The sequence below is a fragment of the Centruroides vittatus genome, unplaced genomic scaffold (assembly GCF_030686945.1).
Source record: "Centruroides vittatus isolate TY-2023 unplaced genomic scaffold, ASM3068694v2 contig_1154, whole genome shotgun sequence".
Taxonomy (NCBI): domain Eukaryota; kingdom Metazoa; phylum Arthropoda; class Arachnida; order Scorpiones; family Buthidae; genus Centruroides; species Centruroides vittatus.
The window spans coordinates 3,805,403-3,828,645 of record NW_027120741.1 but is presented as its reverse complement, the minus strand read 5'-3'; the positions used below and the strand labels follow the sequence as shown (position 1 = coordinate 3,828,645).

General features: G+C 28.7%; 1 protein-coding gene across 2 annotated transcripts in view; it reads right to left on the bottom strand.

Moving 5' to 3' along the window:
• Window positions 1–23,243, bottom strand: part of LOC136979130 (prestin-like) — a 71,650-nt gene that overhangs the window by 20,013 nt on the left and 28,394 nt on the right. For both annotated transcript variants that reach the window (XM_067275065.1, XM_067275060.1), the window contains exons 2-12: window positions 13,430–13,908; window positions 12,722–12,869; window positions 9,597–9,707; window positions 9,168–9,382; window positions 8,422–8,586; window positions 8,035–8,190; window positions 6,997–7,079; window positions 6,755–6,902; window positions 4,082–4,195; window positions 2,836–2,913; window positions 2,153–2,248 (exon numbers count right to left, since the gene is read on the bottom strand). In XM_067275065.1, coding sequence (XP_067131166.1) covers window positions 2,153–2,248; window positions 2,836–2,913; window positions 4,082–4,195; window positions 6,755–6,902; window positions 6,997–7,079; window positions 8,035–8,190; window positions 8,422–8,586; window positions 9,168–9,382; window positions 9,597–9,707; window positions 12,722–12,869; window positions 13,430–13,908 — 1,793 coding nt within the window. The remainder of the gene's footprint in view (window positions 1–2,152; window positions 2,249–2,835; window positions 2,914–4,081; window positions 4,196–6,754; window positions 6,903–6,996; window positions 7,080–8,034; window positions 8,191–8,421; window positions 8,587–9,167; window positions 9,383–9,596; window positions 9,708–12,721; window positions 12,870–13,429; window positions 13,909–23,243) is intronic.

The following is a 23,243-nucleotide window of genomic DNA, read 5'->3' as shown; positions in this document are numbered from 1 at the left end:
TGCAAGAATTAGGAACTATCCTATTGCAAAAAGTTCTCATTCCCAAGAATCTGTACTAGGTATCCAAATATGAGTTCACACAACAGCAAACAAGCCAGTTTGAGTTTTAAAAACTTTTTTATGGAAAAAAAAAAAATTTTTAATTGGATCACAGTAATAAACAGACCAAGCAATTCTGTGATATAGCTTTTCTAGGAATTTTAATACTCTAATGAATTGTTTACTTCAATCTCTGTAATTATCAACATGTTAATCAACTTGCTTTTGAATACTTGGTACTAGTTAAACTAATTAAATTCTTAAAAGTATTCAATTTTATCCCCAGTTAATTCCAATGAAGACCTTATGTCTATATGCCCCTTGTCAAAAGATCTTTATATCTCTGACAAGGTTTGAAATTGTTCTTGGGATAAAATCTATCATGTTCTGGCTGACAGTTAAACATGGAGACCATTTTACCCATTTATATACAAGTAGAATCTCAATTTCTGCTTTATCCAGGTTTTCATACCAAAAACCTCTTCCATTTCTGCATTCGGTAGGTTTTGGGCTTACAGTAAGATTTAACAGAGAAAATCATTCTGAAGAATTTTTTCCATTTAGGTAGGTTTTAGTGTTTATAAACTCTTTCGGTATTTATAATTATATAAGAATGCAACTTTATGTATATGGAATTTTTGCTATAAATTGAAAAGAATATTTGATATCAGTCTCTTGAATTAATTTTCTAATCTTAACAGAAGTATGCACAATTTTTCAAACAAATATTGACAATTTATTATAATAATACAATACATTATTAATATTCTCTCTAATTTTCTTGTAGCTTAGCAGAACATGCACTTCTCTGAGCAAATAAATTTTTGTTTAGCAGATTCTGAGCAGATACATAAACAATGTTATTTTTTTCCTTTAAAAACTAAAATAATTAATTATAAAGTAAAGATTAAAATTCATTTTAAAACATACTTCCATACAAAATATTACCTTTTGTCAATGATTTAATGTATTTAATCGAAATATACGTATCAATAATCATGTTGCAGACAGTGTGAGAAATTAGTAAACAACAGTTCAAATCAGTGCACATGCTCGCCTGCGTAGCACATAAATTCTTGTGCGTGGCAATGATTTGAGCAATGCGTAGCCACGCAGCTTAGAGAAAACATTGTATGTTATATTAATTATATCATTAAATATGGGTAATATTAGCATCTGTGTATTTTACAATAGTAAAAATATTATTTCTAATAGTGTAAAATTAAAGTTTTTATGATCTTTACACATTGTTGTAACTTTGTTGTATATTTCAGATATCTACAGTTTTATTGCAATTAACAGATATCTAACATTTATAAATAAATTAAAAACACTCACTTTCTACTAAATTATAGAACAAGCAAAAGAAAATATTCCAACTGAGAAATTGTCTACAGTTTTTATAAATAATGAAAAAGGTAAAATTAAAATTCATCATTAATCTCATAAATTTTATTTAACATTTGGAATTTTTATTATGCCAAATCAGGAAATAACTTACTAAATAACAGTTATATTAAATCAAAATTATTTTGTTTAACAATAATTTGTTTCAAAATTCATAATATAAATACTAGTCATGATTTACATATAATAATAATAATTAAACTATGTTAATTATAATATATTATTTTTAATTTTTACAGTTTAAATCTTATCATATGCAGAATTAAAAAATCTTTTAAAATTGCACGCTAACTAAAAAAAATCAAATTATAATGAATGTTGTTCTGAGTAATTATTATTTTTTTTACTAAATTATAAAAAGTAATTTTACTATATTAAATATTTTTAACAAATTTAATTTAACTTCATCTTATTTATGGTGAATAAAATAAAATTAAGAGTAGTTTTTGTATTTACATAAAATAAGTTGAAAAATTATTACATTGGTGAGTACTTAAGCTTTTAGGAAACATGTTAACAAAATTTTAAAATATTTCTATGGAATAGTTGGTCCTATTTTTTTTTGTTTATATTCTGTAGGAATACAACTCATATGTAAATCATAACTATGAATTTGATTAAAAAAATTATAACAATTAAAATTTATTAATTAAAATTAATATTTTATTTTTTTAATTTATATCAAACTAATAATTTTATTTCTTACTGCGTCTAGACGGGATACTTTCCACGTGGTCCAAAAATCTTTCATTTGTAGAAACATTCCCTTTAATGCAACAAGTATGACAGCTGACAGAATACACTGAAAAAGTTAAAATAATTGAAGTATTAAATTATAGCATTATTATTTCTAAAAGTATATTATTTTTTATATTATGAATACTCATTATATATATGTATGTTACTGTAAAATATAGCATGTTGTCCTATCTAAATCTGTTTATTTGTTCTATTTTTAAAATATTGTAACATTTTATAATTTTAAGTGTACATGTTCAAATTTTTAGCTTTGCATTTTATTTATATTTTTAATGTGTTGAATATGACCCACATTAGATCAAAGACATTGCAACTTTAAAGAAATTATATCTATATTTATTAATCTGTTAATAATTTCTATTATAGTAAAATAATGGATTCATATTTCAAGTCAAATAAATGTCAAAATGTTCTAGAACTTTTTAATATTTTGTTTTAGAATAAAAATTAAAATATCTATTTTTACTGATCTATTTAATCTAGACATATAAAAGTAATTTTGTAACATGTACAACACAAATATTACTTGAGAAAAATAATGTTAAATTAATAAAAAATTATCTGTGTCTAGAATAATGTTAATTTTAATTAAATAAATACATAAAATATTAAAACATAAGTGATACTCACTTTAGGCAATGCAGAAAAATAAGGAGCCAAAAATAATAATACAATTAAAAGCAATAAACAGGATATGAAATTTGCAAGCTAAAATAAAAAGAAATTTGTTATTATATAAAAATGAAATTATTTTAGTTAAATAAAGAAAATATTAAAGAAAAACACATTTATATAGAATACAATATAAAATTAAAAATCTAGACTGTAATTATTAAAATGCAATAGTTTAAATATTTACTTTAAAAAATTCAACGAGAGCATTTTTAGTTAGATGTATATAAAAATGAATAAACTTGTAACAATATAATCACTATATTTGTTAATTTAAATAATTTAGTGGAAAATTTTCAATAAGAAAACACTAACTATAATATAGTTTGTAGCTGAACATCAATCATTTAAATGTTTTAATTAAATATATATTGTACATAAAATAAAAAACATGTAGCAGAAATGAAAATGTCTTCACTTTTCATCATGTCCAATCACCAAGAACAACAGTCTTCCATTGCAGAGATGACCTTTTACTGGAGGCTACACCTCTGCAAAGTTATGCAAAATAATTTAAAAAGTTCATCAATGACAAGCCAATAATTAAAAATACAGTAAAATTAAAAATGGCTGACAATATTTACACAGTAAAAAAACATGTAGAAGAAACTAAAATGTCTTCATTTTTGTCTCTGTAATGGAAGACTTGTTCCTAGTGATTGGACATGATGAAAAGTAAAGACATTTTAGTGTGTTCTACATAATTTTTACTGTGTAAACATTACAGCCATTTTTAATTGATATATACATAGGGTCATTACAGCCTTTTCATTCCAAAGTATTACAGACATGGCCTTTATAGGTGAATATATTTTGATATCTAAATTTATTGAAGTATCTGTTTTTTAGAAAATTTCTTTAGATACTAATTAAAAAGTATTTTTTGTACTTTACATTTTACCAACAGTAAAATTCAGGGTCAGAGTCACTGGAGTTGAAAGAATTTTACAGACTCTGACTCCACTCTAAAATGTCCAACTCAAGCAACTCTGACTCCACAATACTGCTTGGGGCCCCCAGACAATTTGCTCCTTTTGCTTCCTTCTGGGCATTTATAATTGATGTTGATGTTAGTCCAATAGAGAATGTTTCATTTTGTGTGGCATTTGTTTGATATCTTATTTTTTAAACTAATACAAAACAGATATGGAATGATCTAATTTAAATTTATAAAGTAAGAATATCATAAAAATATTTTGATTACTTGAGTCTTTCCTCCAGCTCTTTCTTGTACCAAACTTCTTGATAATGATGTTGCACATGGATAACAGAGAAAAAATGAAGAGAAAAGATTAGCTGAACCTAATGCTATTAATTCCTAAAACAAATAAAATTATAATGTATAAGTTTAAATATATAATAATATATAAATTATAATGCATATTTATAATTCAAAAATGAATATATTTATAATATTTATTTTATGAATTGTCAGAATATGGATATAATGAAGGGTGGTGTCGAGGTGAGACAAAGAAAGAGCAGACTAAAAGAACGAATGCACATTAGGACACAACACACGTTACAACTGAACTAAAGTAACAACCAGAGTAACAGTAACACTTCCCCTTGACAGAATTCCTATAACTCAACTCACCCCCACATAGCAGAAGAGAGTGCATGACGATTACAGGGGTAAAAGGTCACCTTCACAACTTCCTAACATGAATATAATAATAATAATTAAATTTATAATTATTTCATAATGCTTTGAGAATGATGAAAGGTGGTACTAATAACTAAATTATAGAATTTTGAGAATAATTCATTAATAAAGTTGTTTTCTTATAAAAGTATTCTTTTTTTCATAAAATTATGCAAAACTTTATTTGTTAGTGTACACATTAAACATGTTACAGTTGCCTGTGATACCGTTAATCAAGTAAAGGAGGAAATTTGCTCCTAAAAAGGCAAGGCCCTATGTTAGAATATGTTTTCCTTGATTTCAATAACTATCTGTGTTACATGTACAGAGTTAAACTGATGCTAAAATGTTGATCAAGTTGTGACCTGCTATGCCGCAGCTTACAAAGTATAAGTGAGAATTAAGCATTTGATACAATTGTAAATAATTGATTAGTTTATTATTCAAAGAAAGACAAGCAACTAAATTAAGCCAACTGTTTTTACTGTATTCAACATAATCAATCAGTTTTGGTAACTTCTACAGAAATTTTATTTTGGTAAGTTTTTTTTACTCCCATGAATCTTTACTAATAGAGTATCAAAAATTGGAGAAAGGATACTGAAAATTTACCGTGAAATTTATCCTGTTGTAAAGTGTAAATTTCTATTGAAATTTTAAATTTATGTACAGTATTTAATATGATCATACATTTTAGACTTTACAAAAAATGTTTTAGACAGCTATAAAAAGAATGTCAAAAAAATAATTTGAATATAAAATTACTCAAAAATGACACACAATGCAGTTTCATTTTCAACAGTCATAAAACTGCAAGTATACTTTCTCTAAAGCCGGATGCACACATGCAGCGCGGCAAGGAAAAGCGGCAGAATGACGTCACTTTTTCTCGCCGCAGAGGTCTATTTCGTGCCGCTTTTCTCATGCCGCGAAAGTTGGTCGAATTCTATCTTTCGCGGCGACCGCCGCCAAGACGCGTTTCTATCAGCCAATAACATTTCGTCTGGCAGTCACGTGAGAAAATACAATCACGTGGTGTTTTAATGGCGGAAAGTTCGACGTGGTTAACCGAGATAACTAACATCAGAATAAAGAGGAAAGAATAATAAATTTAACACAAATTCTACACAGATACAGTAATCATATATTATTTAATTCAAAGAACAAAACAACCGAATCTTACTCGAAATAGTATTCTTTATCGAGAGATCTTAATCGAAGAATAAGCCTATTTTGTACATCAGTTCTTTATCGATCCAACAAAATATCTCGGCAAGATTCTTGCCAATACGATATCTCTAATCCAAAATATTCGTTCGAATCTTCGACGAAATCTTCTAGCTAAATAAAACGAGCCGTACAAAACATAATTTGTAAACACGTGGATAGCGGAGTGTGGATATCGTTCGCCATCTTGAATACTGAACGCATGCGCCGAAATGTAAACGGATTGCCGCTTGTGTGGTCGTGCTGCCGCGCGGCGAAGACGCGTTTGCGACACCGCTTTTCCTTGCCGCGCCGCATGTGTGCATTCTCCTTAATACATGTGAAATATTCAAGGAAGCCTACTTCTCCTGACATGATGTATATGCTGGGCAGACTATCATCTGGTATGGTACATAGGACATTGTCTCAATTTTGTTCAACTTTTATTAATTTCATTTTTATTGATATTGACAAAAAAGAAGCAATAAGTCACAATTTTTCACTTATAAATATCACTGCAAGTATTTTCTTCTATAAAGCTTAAACCCTTTGAGTACAATTTTCCAATCAACTAGATATTATATAAATGCAATTTGTAAAAATTACTAAGAATGCAATAGAAAATTCATTATGATGATTGATTCACAGATATATACATATATAAATACAAATTCAAAAAAGTTTATTTCTAACTAAAGTAATTTTGAAAAGAAATGAGGTTGAAGATCTTTACTGCAATGAAATGGGAAACAGGAATGATGAAATTGAAAGTTCTGATGAAGATGAAAGTGATGTACTATTGTTTCAATTACTTTCCAAAATTTTTAAATTTAAATTGTTAATTATTTATATGCAAATAAAATTAACAATAAAAGGCTGACATATTCGGGCCCTAATTTTTTTTTAAATGTAAGAATTCCAAAATTGGGAGTCAACTTATATTCAGGCCAATACAATATATTTATGGTTACATAGATTATTTATGATTTTCAATAAATGAACAGAATTATTTCAAATTATGTTTACCTGGTTAGGATTAATTTCATAATGATGTTTTTTTGCAAACAATTTGGCCATTGATAAAGTGATGGCAAATACAACAATAGCAATAGAAAAACTATCTGCAATTAAATTTGGAAATAAATCTACTCTTGGGATTTCAGGAGCAGGAAGTCTGCAGAGAAAAAGGAAATAATTTAAATATATTAAAATCATAGATAAATTTTTCATTTTAAATAATCAAATGTATATAATTTGTAATGGTTTACCCTGTTGGAATTTTATTCATCACTTCAACATTATAATTATTATTAAAATTTCCATAATAAGATGCCACAGTCGCTACAATTATCTATAAAGTATAAAACAAATGAAAAATTATAAAATTAATACATTATTAAGATAATTCAAAAATGATGATATATTTATTTATTTATTTAAATTATTCTATGTTATTAAAATTTAAAACTAACTTTTGAAATATTTTTTTCTGAACATATTTGTCTCATACAGTATGACTTTATATTTAAAATATATTTTAAGCGTAAATATATAAATTTATCTGTAAGTCCACATAGTTTTAGAAAAGTATTCATAAAAAATACAAGTTGTTTAATTGCTTAGTATTTATAAAAAATATACATTTTGTATTCAAGAAAAATTTTTTCTGTATAGATAAATATTTCTTCAAACTTAGAGACAATGTTCTACTGGGCATAAAAACGTAAAAAAAATCTAGTTTTAGAAACAGGGTTTAACTTTTCTAAACTGTGTTTGCATTAGCTGAAGGAAATGATAACTATTGAATTCCATTATGTATCTCAGTAAGTGCAAAATATGATTATAAAGAATGTATTTATGTACAAAGTATTACAATAAATATTTGAAATTATCACTGTAACAATATGGTAAATTTTTATATTCAATGTACCAGTATGAATATTATGAATATTCATATGTAAAAGGTGATACTTTGAAAAAAAAATTAAAAAAAAACATTTTTTAAAAGCATTCTTTTTTAATCTCTTTCAGCTTTGTTTTTTAATGTAATATAATGGATTATTTTGAAGAATATGTCATTTGTGTTAAAAAATCTAATTATAAAAGAATTCCATTAACAGATGCTTCAGCATTTCTTGTTCTGTTAAGAGAAAGTAATATGCTTTAGCCCCAGAAGGGTGATATTTCTGGAATAGACTTAAGTTATAGACATTTTTACTCTCTTGATTAGAAAAATTGCTTCCCAAATTTGACCTATATTTTATTAACATTTCTATCATTATTCTAAATAATTATCAGATACTTACAACTACAAGATCAATAGGAATAGGCATGATCAATTTACTTCTAAATCTATCATTAACATGGTCCTTTACAACTGCTAATGAGAAAAGAGAAATTGCTGATATCAGGAGCGTTGTTAAATTTGTATATTTCAGATTTTTAATTATATTGATGAGTGTCTGCAGAATAAAAAAACATTTTCATATTAATATAAAGCATAATTAAAATTTATTAGTTATTATTAGTTACACATTAACTGAGATATATTTTAAGAACAGTTGACATGGTTTGAAACAATTGTATGTTGTTATTTATAATTTTGTCACTTCCAATAAGACAACTGGATGATGAGTTTTGGATAATCTTGTATATAAATTTATATGTATATATAAGTTAACCACAATATTTACCTTGATTAGTTGTAATGGTCCATTGTATCTAGCAATTTTGATTCCAAATAAATCTTTCAGTTGGGACATTGATACATGTATAGCAGCACCCGTAGTAAATCCAGAAATAAGTTGATCAGATAAAATGACATTTAGAATTCCCAATCTAAAAGCTCCCATTGCAATCTAAAAATATAAGTATTAAAAAGTTAAATTTAAACTAATATTTTTTAAATTTATTTTTTAAAATAATTAAAAATGATTGAACTGTATAAGTTTTAGAAATGCATATTGATATTTAATTTATATGTACAGGTATACCTCGTCTTACGTCGGTAATTGGTTCCAGGAGAGGCGACGTAAGTCGAATTTACTTGTGTAGTTACGACGTAAGTCGAAACTACGACTTACGTCGTAACTAAACGCCAATAATGGAGGAAACGCCAATAATGAGCACTTAAAGACCGCTAAATAAGACGACAACACAGAAACACAGATGTTTTCATGGTTCGTTCCCTAGGATTTATGATGATTATATTAACATTTACTGTAAATGTACATATTTTAATATGATTTTATGTGCTTTCAACGCTTTTCTAGTGATATTACGACTTCAATGTTTATGGCGGACGGATTTAAAGTCGAATTAACTGACTTAAACTTGATTTTTATTTTTCCATATACTTTTTTGACAAACGACGTATAATCGGGAACGACGTAACTCGAGAGCGACATAACTTGAGGTATACCTGTATTTGTGAAAATACCTGCCAGAGTCCCACAACAACAGATGCTGCTACAACAACTTCTAACTTTGTAGGAGGCCATTCATTGCTGTGCTGAGTATAGGAATTGTCAGCAGCTTCTGCAGATATGGAATTGTTGCTTATATTTCTAATTAAGTTTGCAGTTTGTCTGCTATCAACTGTTTCAAATTTTGCCACTGTATTACTAAGCATTATACTAATAATTGCAAAAGTTCCTGAATAATAAAAGTAAAAATTGATTTATTATATGCCATGAAAAATTTGAGATAATAATAATAAAAATTTTAGTTAAAGAAATAAAAATATATTTTAATAAATGCACAAATACATATTTTAGATAAATTTAAACTTAGCAAAATATGATTTTTATTTTGCTTTTTTAATTAATATATTGAAAAATAAATTTATGATAATCACTTACTAACTTACCAATAGATATATGCCTTGAGGTACCCATTAAACAATATATTAATACTGGAAAGAATGAAACATAAAGCCCATTTATAGCATCCACTGATGCTAGCAAACCATATGCCATTCCTGAAAATAATAAATTTGAGTTATCCTTAAAATTTTTATAGCCACTTATTAAAAACTAATTACAGCAATTTCATGAATCTTAGCCAGTCTATATAAAAATACACTAGCAGTCTGTTTACTTAATGAAGGGAATGGATTGTTGATGAATCTTTGACAAGATCACTGTGACCTAATAAAAAAGTTCTTGAACTTCTTATAACTTCCAGAGCCCAACCAAGTACCATGTCACCTGGCCAAGATATATGAAATGATCTGTATATTTCTGATTTAATTTATATGCGATATGAAACCAATCCAGATATTTTTGATCACAAGTGCAGAAAGTAATCTTGGAACCTGTGTGTTTCATGAGTCACATGTCCATTGCTTGTACAGTTTATTCATTACATTGCTTTATTCTTACATATGTGAAGTTGCTGATTTAGCACCAAAATAGACAAAATTTATATCAGCATGACAAGTGGATTGGAAGCATGGACATATGGATATTGTGAGAGTGAAGTTTGGCCACTGAGTCAGGAATTCCATTTACAGAAGAACCCATTTATTAGAGTAAAGATATGCTTAGAAAACTTCTTTCTATTTGTCTCCTATAAAAGATTCAATTCTTAATATTGGCCTAAAAAAAGTCCAGAGAGGGTCTGAATGTTGCTGTCAAGGTTGATGATAAGTCTTTCGATGATTGATGGCTGCTGATTCGATGGTCCTGAGGTTCATTTTGTCCAGTGGAATTTCAGATCAGATAGGAACTTGAAGTCATCTGAGATGTTCATCCACAGTCAGCTGCTCAGGAAGCACAACACAGGAAACTTGAATTTTTAATATGGCTAGAGTATATCCTGAGAGACTACAGATTGGCAAGAAAGGATGGATCTGGGATGAGAATGTTTTACAGTTTATATTTCCAAGAACAGAACTTGGATCTTGGAGAAACAATCTTGTGTCCTCGAGACATGAGTTTTTAAAGGGTTTTTCTCCCTGATCTTGGATTCTGATTGACCAATGATATCCCTTGTTGCTTTTTGATTGGTCCATCCTTGTCTTCAAATGACAATTCTCAGATACTCATTAACATTTTAGCATGAAATTCAAATTCTGTCAGGGACCTCAAACATATGCTGACCTGTTTATTGCATTTCTGATGTTGAAAAAATTGATCAATGAATTTGCATCGGATTTTGATGATAAGTTTTTGAAAATAATAATTTCTAGTGACAAAACATGGGTTTATGGGTATGAACCTGAAACAAAGGCTCATTCTTTACAGTGGAAGACTAAACCTGCCCAGATTCAAAAAAAGCGTGACAAAACTGTAGCAATGTCAAGATGATGATGACTGTTTTTAAAATCATAAGGGAATTGTGCACCATGAATATGCTCCACCAGATCAGTCCTCTGTTTAAGAGACACAGTTCATTGCAAAAGGCCAATTTTGCATCATAGTGGTGAGTGGCAACTCCACCACAATAACTCATCTGCCCATACATCACAACTTGTGCAGCAGTTTCATGTGAAGCTGTGAGGTAAAATTTTGAAGAAATCAGCATTGTTTATGATCTTTGCAAGAAAGATTCTGTATTGGCCAATAAACATGAAATTATAACTTGGAGGCAGATTTCTTACTATCTGACAATAAACATATGCTAGTCAATCGGCACTCTGAGTTGTGTGTGCGTATCATGTTTAGTACCGAATTTTAAATTTGATTAAAAAAACTCCACTCATTTCATTTAGAAATATTTATTTTTTGTGAATTATTTCAAAGTACTATTACCTGATATTCTTCCGGTAACTTAGAAGTAACTTTCACTTTTTGTATCATTGACAAATACGCTGATTTTGTAAAAATTTTATTGTTCTCACCTTTTTCTACTATTAACTCATTTAATCGGTTGTTGAAGTGATTATTCATATCACTTAATGATTCCTCCATGATCATTACTTTTGTCAAAGAAGAAAGATTAACTACTGGTCACATAAATTTAAAATTCCGTACTAAATGCAGTATGCATGCGTGACTAAGATGTAAGTTCTGATTGGCTAGTGTATGTCAAATGATCACTCCTCAACGTATTATCATCACTTTGCCCGACTAGGTGGTAGCAGTATTCATAATGACCGGTCAATTTGATAAGTTATTGAAATTTATTACAATGCCCGATTTTGTTGGTCATTATTCATAATGCCCATATTAATCACTTTGTCCATAACATATACAATATAAACACTGTTTTATTGTGATGGGTATGTATGTGAGAGGCAAAATTCTGTTCTCCCAATTTGAAGCTTAACTCTTGTACCTTTTGATGAAAATTTCTGAAATTTTGTAGTTTGTGTATTAGGGACATTGATGCAATTAAATTTTGGTGGTTAAAAATCAAGGGCATAGAGGAATAGAGAAAATCTAGGGAGATACAGGGGATCATGTGTCATATCTCAAATGGTGTTGAACTTAATGGACATTTTACTCATTATTATCATTTACAATTTTGTTTTATAAAACTCTTCTTGTTCTTCAAAATTAAACTTTTGCCATTTTATAATAATTAATAATATAAAAAGTTCTTAGAATAAAATCTAATAACAGATGGCACCACATACACTTTTAAAGTTTGCATGGAAAAATTATGTAACTTGTTGCTGGATTTTCTACATTATGGATATGTTTAATACAGAATTTAAATAACAATATATAGCATTTCTTTAATGATACAGTATAACTTAAATGCATTATGTTATAAATATTAACAAAAACTTTTAAATCAGCAATTATCAAACATTTAATAAAAAAAACTAATGTTTTTGGCTATTTTTAGTACCTTTTATTGGGATGTTCTAACTCATATTCCATTATCATTTAAAACTGTACTATTTTATAGAACAATCTGATGAAGGCTATTAAAAGTAGTCAAAAACAGTAGATATGCATTAATAATTATAGATTTTTAACAATTTTTTGGTGCTTTGTTTGTTAATCAGTTATGTAAGGTTACATAATTAACAACTTATTTTACCTTGAGGAATCTGTAAGACAGCAAGAGTAAATCCTGCAATTATATCACTGAGAATATATTGTTTAAATGGATATTTAGGTAGCCAAACTAAAATAGGAAATAATGAATATATACATGAAATGGGACTGCATCTGCAACATTTGGCAATCTAAAAAAATAGAAAAAATAATTAAAACAAAATTTTAGATTAAAAGTATAAGTTATTGAAATCCTACTTAAAAATTTTTAACAGAACATATAACAAAAGATATATTTTTGAAATAAATATTAATAAAATTAAAAATGATTATAAAATGATGAAATAATTATGATAAAAATGAAACTTAGAATAAATAAAATTTAGATCTTTAGTCTGACTATTGTATTCATTTGGTTATTATTAAACGTGGAAGAAATAAGTCCAAACAAGCAAAGTATTGTAATCTTGAAAGATCTATGCAAACTCTATTAATTTAATTTTACTAAAGTTAATTTCATTAACAAATCCCAAAAATAGTGTTGAAAAAAAATTTATGTATTTCTGTAACCTGCAATACTTCAGTAGAAATTAGAATTTGAACATTATAAAATATGTCTTACTAAATACAAATTTTTAATATTGATGTAAAAAAAAACTGATTTCTCATGAATTTCCATATACTGTAAAGATGTGTTTTATCAAATATTTAAATATTTTTATTTATTTTAAGTAGATAATTATTACTGTACCTGTTTTACTATAGATTCTCTAAGTTTATGTGGTTTACCATATTTCTTACTTATTTCCTCTTCATCAAAAATATTTCGTTTAATAGAAATATAACTTTGCACAGATTCTGTACTATGCCGTTTACTACACTTTTGGTTTTTAGCTTCTGCGGAGTACAATTTTATGTCTGGATTGTTTTCTTCAATACTAAGTGCAAGATTGTCAAAATATACTTTTCCACTTTGAAAATTATTTTCATTTTTATTCATGTCTTCACAAGCCATATATATTTTATGCTCTGAATCATTTGAAATTTCCATATTACTATTATACTGAGGTGAACTACTGAAACTGAAACTACCATATCTAGTGGTTTTGCAAACATCTTGTTGTTCATCTGCTGTGAAATTTGTTTTATTTTCATCATTTGCAGAAAAAGAATTTCTTGATCTATTAGATGATAATTTCTCTTCTTCATCTTGGCTATTTCCTTTAATTTCTATAAAAGAAAAAATATTCAGAAATATTAGCTTCTAAAGATTTATTATAAAAAGTAATAAATACTATTACAAATAATTTTGTGCAAATACTATACAAATAATTATATTTTGTGATTCATGCAACAAAAATAAATAATACAGCAAAACAGGAATTCAATTATTGTTCTGCCATTGCATAAGGCTGTTTGGTGATTAAATAATAATTAAATTATTAATTATAAATTATTTGTCATAAAATATTTCAATATTAAATTTTTAGATAATAATTAATAAATTTTAAATTAAAACTATTAATTTAATAATAAGCATCATCTTTCTGAAGCAAATTAAAATTGGAAATTAGAAATAATAAATAAACTGATTAGTTACTAATTTACATATGTCATTGCTTAAAATGGATAAACAGAACTGCATAAAAATAGAAAAAATATTAAAACATCAAAGATTAATTCAAAACTTTGGCTTGACAGATTAATGATATTACTAAAAGTGCAAAGATTACTAACATTTAATTGTAAAAGCCTTACAGTCCTTAAATTCTAATATTATTGTTAATTGTCTACTTGGATTTTACTTATTAATAGGACTTTATACTGGTGTTTAAAGATTGGCACAGTAATGAGAGTTAATTCAGGAAAGAACAAAATTTCTTTATTATATCACCTGTAGTAATAATTTTTGCGCACATTATATGTGTTTCGGGCTAGCATACACCCGAAACACGTATAATATGTGTACAGAAATTATTATAGTATAAAGTCCTATTAATAAGTAAAGTCCAAGTAGACAATTAACAATAATTACTAACATTACTTACTAGTCTTTTCAGTCTTATAGTATAAAATGCTCATTTAATAAATTCTTCCAGTTAAAGTTAGATTATAATTAAATTTAAAAATTTCAGAAATTCAATATACAAAATTCTGAAAAATGTAGAAGTTCCACTTAATTTCGACAATAATCATTTCTGAATTATCCAAAATATATTTGACATTTTGACCTCCAAACAAATTGTTATAAAACTTCAGGATTAAAATCTAAAGTAACAGAATAATGCAGTATCATTGTAGGCTATTGTCAATTTTATGAATTAGCATTTTTATAACACTTCATTTTTTATAGAGTTATTCTAAATGACACTGAAAAATTGCATGAACAAATTATTTTGGATTAAAAAGTATTATTAAATGTATAGATTTTTTAGTAATTTGTAACCAGCTTTTATATAGGCTAATATCTAATTTATATTTAAAAACTTTCTCAAGTTACATATTTAAAACATTTATTCATAGATCTACATTTTAAAATTAGTTTAAAACCATCAAATTTTAATATTTCTAAAAGCAGCAAATTGAAGTAAATAAATATAATTATCACCTGGAATATCATGGAGTAGTTGTAGATTGATAGAATTAACTGTCATATTTCTGACACCAATATGGCTCTTTCACATAGCCAGGTAAAGTCTTTTTAGTGAGAACTAAAGTTAATAAATACCTTATTTATTAATTCATTAACACTTTGGACTACTGTGCTAATTTTAGATATAATGAATTCATTGTCAACAATCCACAGGAAATTTTCCTTCTCCAAGTTGTAGCAAATTCTGAGAAAATATATCTGAACTATGGTCACCATAAATTGTTGCTCACATGTTAGTGGTAAGCTTAAAGATTATAACATTGTGCCACAAACAGGAAGATTTCAGACATGCTCGAATTTCATCAGTTTTGGTTCCTTTAGGTATAACAGGGTCTGGCAAAAATCTCCAAATAAGACAACAGTTACACTCCCCATTAGTGTTTTGTTATTTCTGACATCTAGTATAGTTTTATTCAAGGCTTCCAATGCCCTTTCATTGTACATTCATCCCAGACTATAAGTTCATATTTTTTAAATACATCTCCCATACCCAAATTTTTGGTAATATTATAAATAGCTTCATCATTAGTAGCTAAATCCAAAGGATGTTTGAATGCAGAATGAGCTGTGCATCCTCTAGGCAGCAGTATAGCAGCTATACCAGAAAAAGCCACAGCTAGAGCATTTTATTTTGCTTGCAAACTTTGGCCGGTAATAAATTTATGACAGATGTTTTTCCGGTATCACGAGGAGTATATGCGTCTGTTCTTCTGAGAGATGCTATTCATTATAGTTAAGTAAGTAATTCTTTGATAAGGCAACAACTTTCCTTATTTTCATTTACATATTCAGTTAAAGAGTTGATATCATATGATGTTTCTCTTATAAGATCTGTAAGTAAATTGTTGACTCCTGTTCTATTGGTTTGTGGAAGACCAAATGATGGTAGTGGTCCATCCATTGATACAATTTTATCTTCTATGTCAATTAAGGTTCTGTTGTATATTTCATTTGTATAAAATACATCAATATTTGGGTTGTTATCCCTCGTTCCTTTCATCCCCACCCTCCTTAGGGGAGGGTGGGGATGAAAGGAACAAGGGATGAAAGGGACAGCCTCCATAACTTGCTGCTAAATTACTTACGAAGCATAACTATTTCACAGATAGATGACACTAGTAGTCCGTAATTTTCACACATTTGTAGGGTCCAATACATAGAGTTCAGGGTTTGGAATGCCTGGATGAGCAGAAAATGCATGCAAAAGTAAATTTTCTTCATTTCTTACATTTAGGGGTGAAATCTCAAATATAGTCATTGGATAATGTACTTAAATCGGGATAATTACTTTGAAACATCTAGAATATGTTTATTTAATTGGTTTTAAATTATATTTCACTGTCAGAAAGTTAAGTTGTAGTTTTGGTTGTTTGAGGCCTGGGGGTTGAAAGGGACAGTAAAATAGGGAATGAATGGGGCATGTCCCTTTCAACCCCATATTGACATTTTTTTTGGCATGTTCTAATGCAAAATGTTTTTAATAGAAAAAAATGCCTAGAAAGTATAAGAAAAAGAAACAGAAAGAACATGTGACACCAGAAGTGATTCAAGGAGCAATAATTGAAGTTGTCGAAAAAGAAGCATCAATCAGGGCTACAGCCTGTGCCCATGGAATTGCAAAATCGCATTTGACTAGACTCGTTTCAAAATATAAAAAAGACAATGTAGTGTATTCATCGCATGCAGGTAACAGGAACGTTTTTACTACAGAGCAGGAGGCAGAATTAACATCATATTTAATGCAAGCATCATCAATGAATCACAGTTTAACGACACTGCAAATGAGGAAATTGGCTTTTCAATATGCAAAACTTGTACAATCAAATACAATTCCTAAAACCTGGTTTACTAATAACCAAGCCAGTTTAGATTGCTTGCAAGGCTTTATGACCAGGAATAAGAATTTGTCTATAAGAATACCCGAAGCGACAAGTTTGGCCTGAAGTACAAGCTTCAATAAAACAAATGTCAGGAACTTTTCAAGAATCTAGATGATGTTATGAAGAGATATGAATTCACTACAGAGAGAATATATACCGTATTTTATGGACTATAAGACGCACTTTTTTCTTCGAAAAATTCCCTCCAAAATTCAGGTGCGTCTTATAGTCTGTAGCGTCTTCTAGGTATTTTTTCAAAAAATTGTTTAAAAATTAAGATGCGTCTTATAGTCCATAGCGTCTTATAGTCCGTAAAATACGGTAATTGTGATGAAACAGGCTTCACTACTGTTCACAAACCCCCAAACGTCATTTCTAGAAAAAGGGAAAAGCAAGACGTCTGGTGAAAAGGGACAGTTAGTTACTATTCTTTGTTTCGTAAATGCAATGGGAAATGCATTGCCCCCTGCATTGCCTTACCGATACTCCTGAAAAAGATAAAATTCAGCAAGCATTCAAGGAAAAAGAGGTGAAGAAGCAAAAGAACGAGTCCAAAGAAAGGAGGACAAAATCTAAAAAGCAGCTGTTGCAACCTATTCCAGAAGAAACCAAAAGTGAAGATGAAGGATTTCAAAGCAGCTCTTCCTCAATGTCTGATGCAACATCGACTGAGGGATCTGATATTGAAAACAGTGTCAAACATGTTCAGCCAACGATTTAGTTTTAGTCAGATTTGCAAAAAAAAACTTTTGTTGTTTACTTCGTGGGAAAAGTTTTGAAGAAACTGAGTGATGAAGACTTGAAAGTCAAGTTTGTGAAAAAAAATATTGGGATGTTTCAAGTTTATATTTCCTGAGGAGGATGATATCAGTGATGTCACAATGGAAGATATAGTTTTAAAGCTACCCCCATCCATCCCAAGCAGGAGGAACAGCAAGAGCAATCAAACAGTTTACATTTCACCTCATATAGGCTGGGAGAGATTGCAAAAAACATTCTATTGACCAAAGAAAGACTGTTTAATTATGTGATAGCCTACTGATTGTGATATTCTTTAGTTATTGTTCTTTGCTTGAAAAGATTTGATATTCTTTGTTTGAAAAATCTTTAACTGTTTAAAATAAATGTGATGTCACATGATTCATATTATTAAAACTGTAATTTTTAAAAATTTTGGTCTCTAGCCTATCACTTTTCAGTTACAATGAAATTTGAAAACATTGAGTTAACTAATTCCAAGTTTTACATTAAAACGCAGGTAGTCCCTTTCATTCCCAAGGGTGTCCCTTTCAACCCAGACATGGGAATGAAAGGGACACCTGGAGAGGTCTTTAAAAATATGAACATGTTCAACTACCAATATAATAGGATGAATTCACAATATGGTCAGAATAAAGTAAAGGTCTAATGAGTCTTTTGCACTAAAAATAAAACTGATTAGAAGTAAACTTTTTCAGTGAAAAATAAAAATATGAATTTTGTTTCTTTCATCCCCACCCTTCCCTATAGTCAAATGCCAAATTGTCTTTATATATTTGTTCCATAATTCCAAAAGATTTCCTACATTACAGGATTTTAGAAGAATAAATCTCTTAGCTGCTTTGGGAATTGACATATGGCTGCTTCCATTAAAGTGACATCCCATTGACTATCATTTTCTAGCAATCCTGTTTGGCGAACTTACATTCTCTAAATGTTGCACAACCATTACCATTAACTGTTTTAAGATCTTGAAAAGATTTAGGCTTTTTAACTTCATGCAGCAATAATCTTTACTCAACATGAATGTTTTTTTTTTAAGATGAACAGTATAAACTCTGCCCAAAGCATTGTCAAATTTTATACCTTCAACGTCTCTTTCTCTCTTTCTTCTATTCCATTTTTTGTTGCTCCATGTGTAATAAGATGGTAACTGATAATATAATAAGGTTGAGCAAATACATCATCTTGATACAGTTGAAAGCTGCAAGAGTGGTATTTTTAAGATCAAGCATTTGTTGGGCAGCTGTTTCATAAGTTAAATAAACTCTGTCTATTTTCTAAATGAACTGCTAATTGCAGTACTGCAGGATATCTTTCATGAATAAGAAAGCTGAAAATTCTCCAAAAGTCTTCATTGCTGCTTATGTAATGGCTTATGTAATTGTTGATAGTGAATTCATCATGTATATTCTGTAGTTGTAAAGCAAACATAGCTGCATCTGATCCCTTGTTAACATATTTGCACACATGTTTGATAGACTTGACAGAGTTACAAAATTCTATATTTATGTGAACATTAAATGTTTTAATTAACAGACCGCAATAAGGAACTATCCATCTATTAACAATTTCATAAAATCCAATTCCCATTGTAAAATCTCTATCATTAGGTTTTCTTTTTCAATATAAGGATAACCATCTCCTATCTGAGTGTCTTTTATAAATTGTTTTGGGTTTTGTACATTTATTGTCTCTTACAAGATAAATGAAAATTTAGAAAACCACAAGGACCATGCACCATTTGAGTTTGAACTATTTAAAAGAGTTCTTTGCATTAGAGTCTGGAAATTCAACTAATGGAATCATTTTGATCAGCCAAATCATGAGCATGAGGCAGTCCACTTTTTTTTTTGCCATTCAACAGTGTACAGTACTGTACATTGGCAATAATAAAGAAAACTTAAGTAAGTACGAATTTGATTTATTTGACGTCAATGTAACATTTTTGGCCATACGTTACGACCAAAAATGTCACATTGACGTCAAATAAATCAAATTCGTACTTAAGTTTTTATTATTAACTGTATTTTAGAATATTTAAAAGTCTTCGGGAAAACGGAATACGGACGACAACCGAAAACATTAAGCAGCAAACGACGTGAAATAAGACGAATTCACATTCGGTCCCCCACTGTTTAAAAAGTTATAACTAACACCAGTGCCGTCTTTAGAACGTAAGGGGCCCTGGGCCAGAAGAATGTTGGGGGCCCCCATGAAGAAACAGAATCAATACTAGATTACAGACCTAGGGGTCGCTGGTGTAGCTAGCACGGGCGAGACCGGTTACGGATATCGTGCTATCACCCTTTTAACATATCCCAGAAAATCTGTTGACCTTTTTTTTTCTAGCCAGTGAGATTTTTCACCCTGTACTCAACACTTCACACTACGTGTTGGAGGAGTAATTTCAATCGTATTATTAATGGTTTTTTCATTTCAAGTAACCTATTTGTTTTCTTTGTAACTTTATTACTTTCGGATTCAGGGGCCCCTACCACCTCAGGGCCCTGAGCCCGGGTCCCGTAGGCCCTCCCCTAAAGACGGCACTGACTAACACGTCTTCAAAGGAGGCGATACCGTGTTAGCAGGTCTCAGTTTGACACCTTACTGTCAAAAATCACAACTTAATGTAAACTTCTGGGGTTGCATTGAAATCTATATCGGGATGTATAGAATGACGCGGTTTGTTTTATTAAACACAGAAACAATTGAACTTTGTAACCGGTATGTTACAGAATTTTTTTTAAATGTAAATAATTCGAATTTTTGTCATTTAAAATTTTTTTATCATCAATCACGATCATCAAAAAAATAAAAAGGATCATAAAGAAAAAATGTTTCCGAATAAAATCAATAAGCAGCGCGAATCTATTACGAATTTAAACCAGTTTTAGGTGGTCTTATCCACTTGGTAACTGGAGGGCACTTAAGTGCTACGTGCTACCTGTTGAGTTCTGATCTAAGTCACATTATTAAAAATTTGTATTCAAATTTATCTCTCAGTCGAAAACTGAAAAATGAAGATGGCAAAATTTCACCAAAATATTTAAAACACCTGTTGAAATTTTAATCAAATGGTATAATAAAGCCTGCTCGAAATCTTACATGAAAGCATGTTTTCGTAAATAATTTTGTAAAGATGAATGTGCTAACAGCAAGCCAACTGATGTCTCTCGATGTTACTGCTGTTATGGAGGTTTTACAAAAATATGATAGAGAAGAAAATATATATAATTTAGAAATTCCGGAGTAACAATCAAATTCATAAAGATAATTTACAAATGGTGGACATTGCATAACATTTATAATTCTAAACTCTACATACATTCCAGAAATTCCGGTATAATGCCATTTTTTGACATGTAGGATGAACGTTTGCTTTCGCTTGAAGATGACTTGTCATATTTATAAAAATAATTAAAAAAATATATATAAAAAAAGTCATGTATTAATCAGTGGAACTTTTATCAATGGAAACATATAATGTTGTAAAAAGACTACTCTTTCAACTGTAGCATGAATCCTCTACCTATTGAAAGGTGGTTTTGATTACGTTGTAACAAGAATATTTAACAGTGATAATGTTGAGTTGCTATTTGGATCCATCAAACATGAGTGGAGTAAATGATCAAACTGATGCAGCAAGTGTAGCTTATAGTATTTAAAAAATCTTGAAAACTGGAATCATGGATTGGATGGATGGAACTGGATTAAATCAGACATATCTAATGGTTCCTGTTCTGGAAAAACTAAGGAATTATTTGCACAAAAAAGTTATCATGTAATGAAACAACGATTTCTGAAGCTACACATAAAATAAATTATAATCAACAGTTGGAAAATATTTTTGCATCATTACAACATACTGAGGATACGTTTAACTTAAAATATTTTTGCACTACTACCTGTTATACTAATTAATTTTCTAAAATATTTTTAGTTCAATAATTGTATTTCTTATCAAGATTTTCCTTTAAAACGACGAAAAGTAAAGTTAGCAATGATGGGTTATCCAATAAGAACAGTAGAAGAAAATTCTAATTGTTTACAATATTTTGAAATTCTTTCAACTGTTCAGACAAAAACCACCTTTGATGAGTTTAATGAAACTTAAAAATTGGGTAGTACTTTTTAATATGTTTTATATTGTTTCTCCTGGAATAGATGAGAATCGTAAAAAGACCATGCTTTTTATTTATCATCAATTATTCTTCCTTTTATGGTGAAAAATGATATAGGCCCTACTCAAGTGTCCTGTCCTGCCAATCTTAATAATGTCGAACATACAAAGAATCTACTTTTACTTACTAAATTTATTAAGCCGTATTTTAAAAAGCTATGCAAAATTCTATAGTGATTTACCTGATTGTCACAAATTAAATGTAAACCGTCAAGAAGAAAAGTTTTAAAATTAAATTAACTTAATCTTGATAAGCAAAATGATATCATATATGTATCCATCGTGGCAAAACACGTTTCACTACATCGGTTTACAGTTGACTTACAAATTTTTTTATCATATTTTTTGCAATAAATCTAGGCACTAGAGTATGATAGTAAAGTTCATCGTTACTTATTCCAGTAAACAGACATACTGCTTTAAAAATACATTAAATATTGTATATTTTTAAATGGAAATGTGTAATTTTCCATTTGTTTATATAATGTTGATCTTTACTGTGTTAAATGTTTTGTTTGTGTAACATTTAAAGTTCTATTTGTTTAGATTTTAAATAAACATTAATAAATTCTTTCTTTCTTTTTTTCCCCCGTAGTTTATTTCAGTAACGGATTCAGCATCGGAATTTAGCAGATTTATTCTAAGAATAAATCTGCTAAATTCAGAAAAGGAAAATTTTTAATATACAGAACTTTTTGGCCATAAACACAATCTGAAATTCGTATAAGAATCAAACGAATAACATTTTAAAATGGTTTATATTCGTATTGAGATCTGTTATAAATACAAATAAAATATTGAAATAATAGTGTATTATCGATGAACAAACTTTAAAGAAAGTTTCGAAGAAATAACTTATTACAACTGCCTTGACGTAAAAGTGAAATCTATAAACTTAACGTTACTTATAAATTGTCCTCAGTTATTGCGATTTGTGTGCGGAGACGTTAAAAAGATCTTTATTAAATTGAAACTTAAATATTATTTGACAGTTATAACTCAATATATAATGTAACGAATCACTAGGAGTATCAGTAAATTAATTTATCTTTGTTTTCAAGTAAATTCGTAAATTTTCATATATATAATA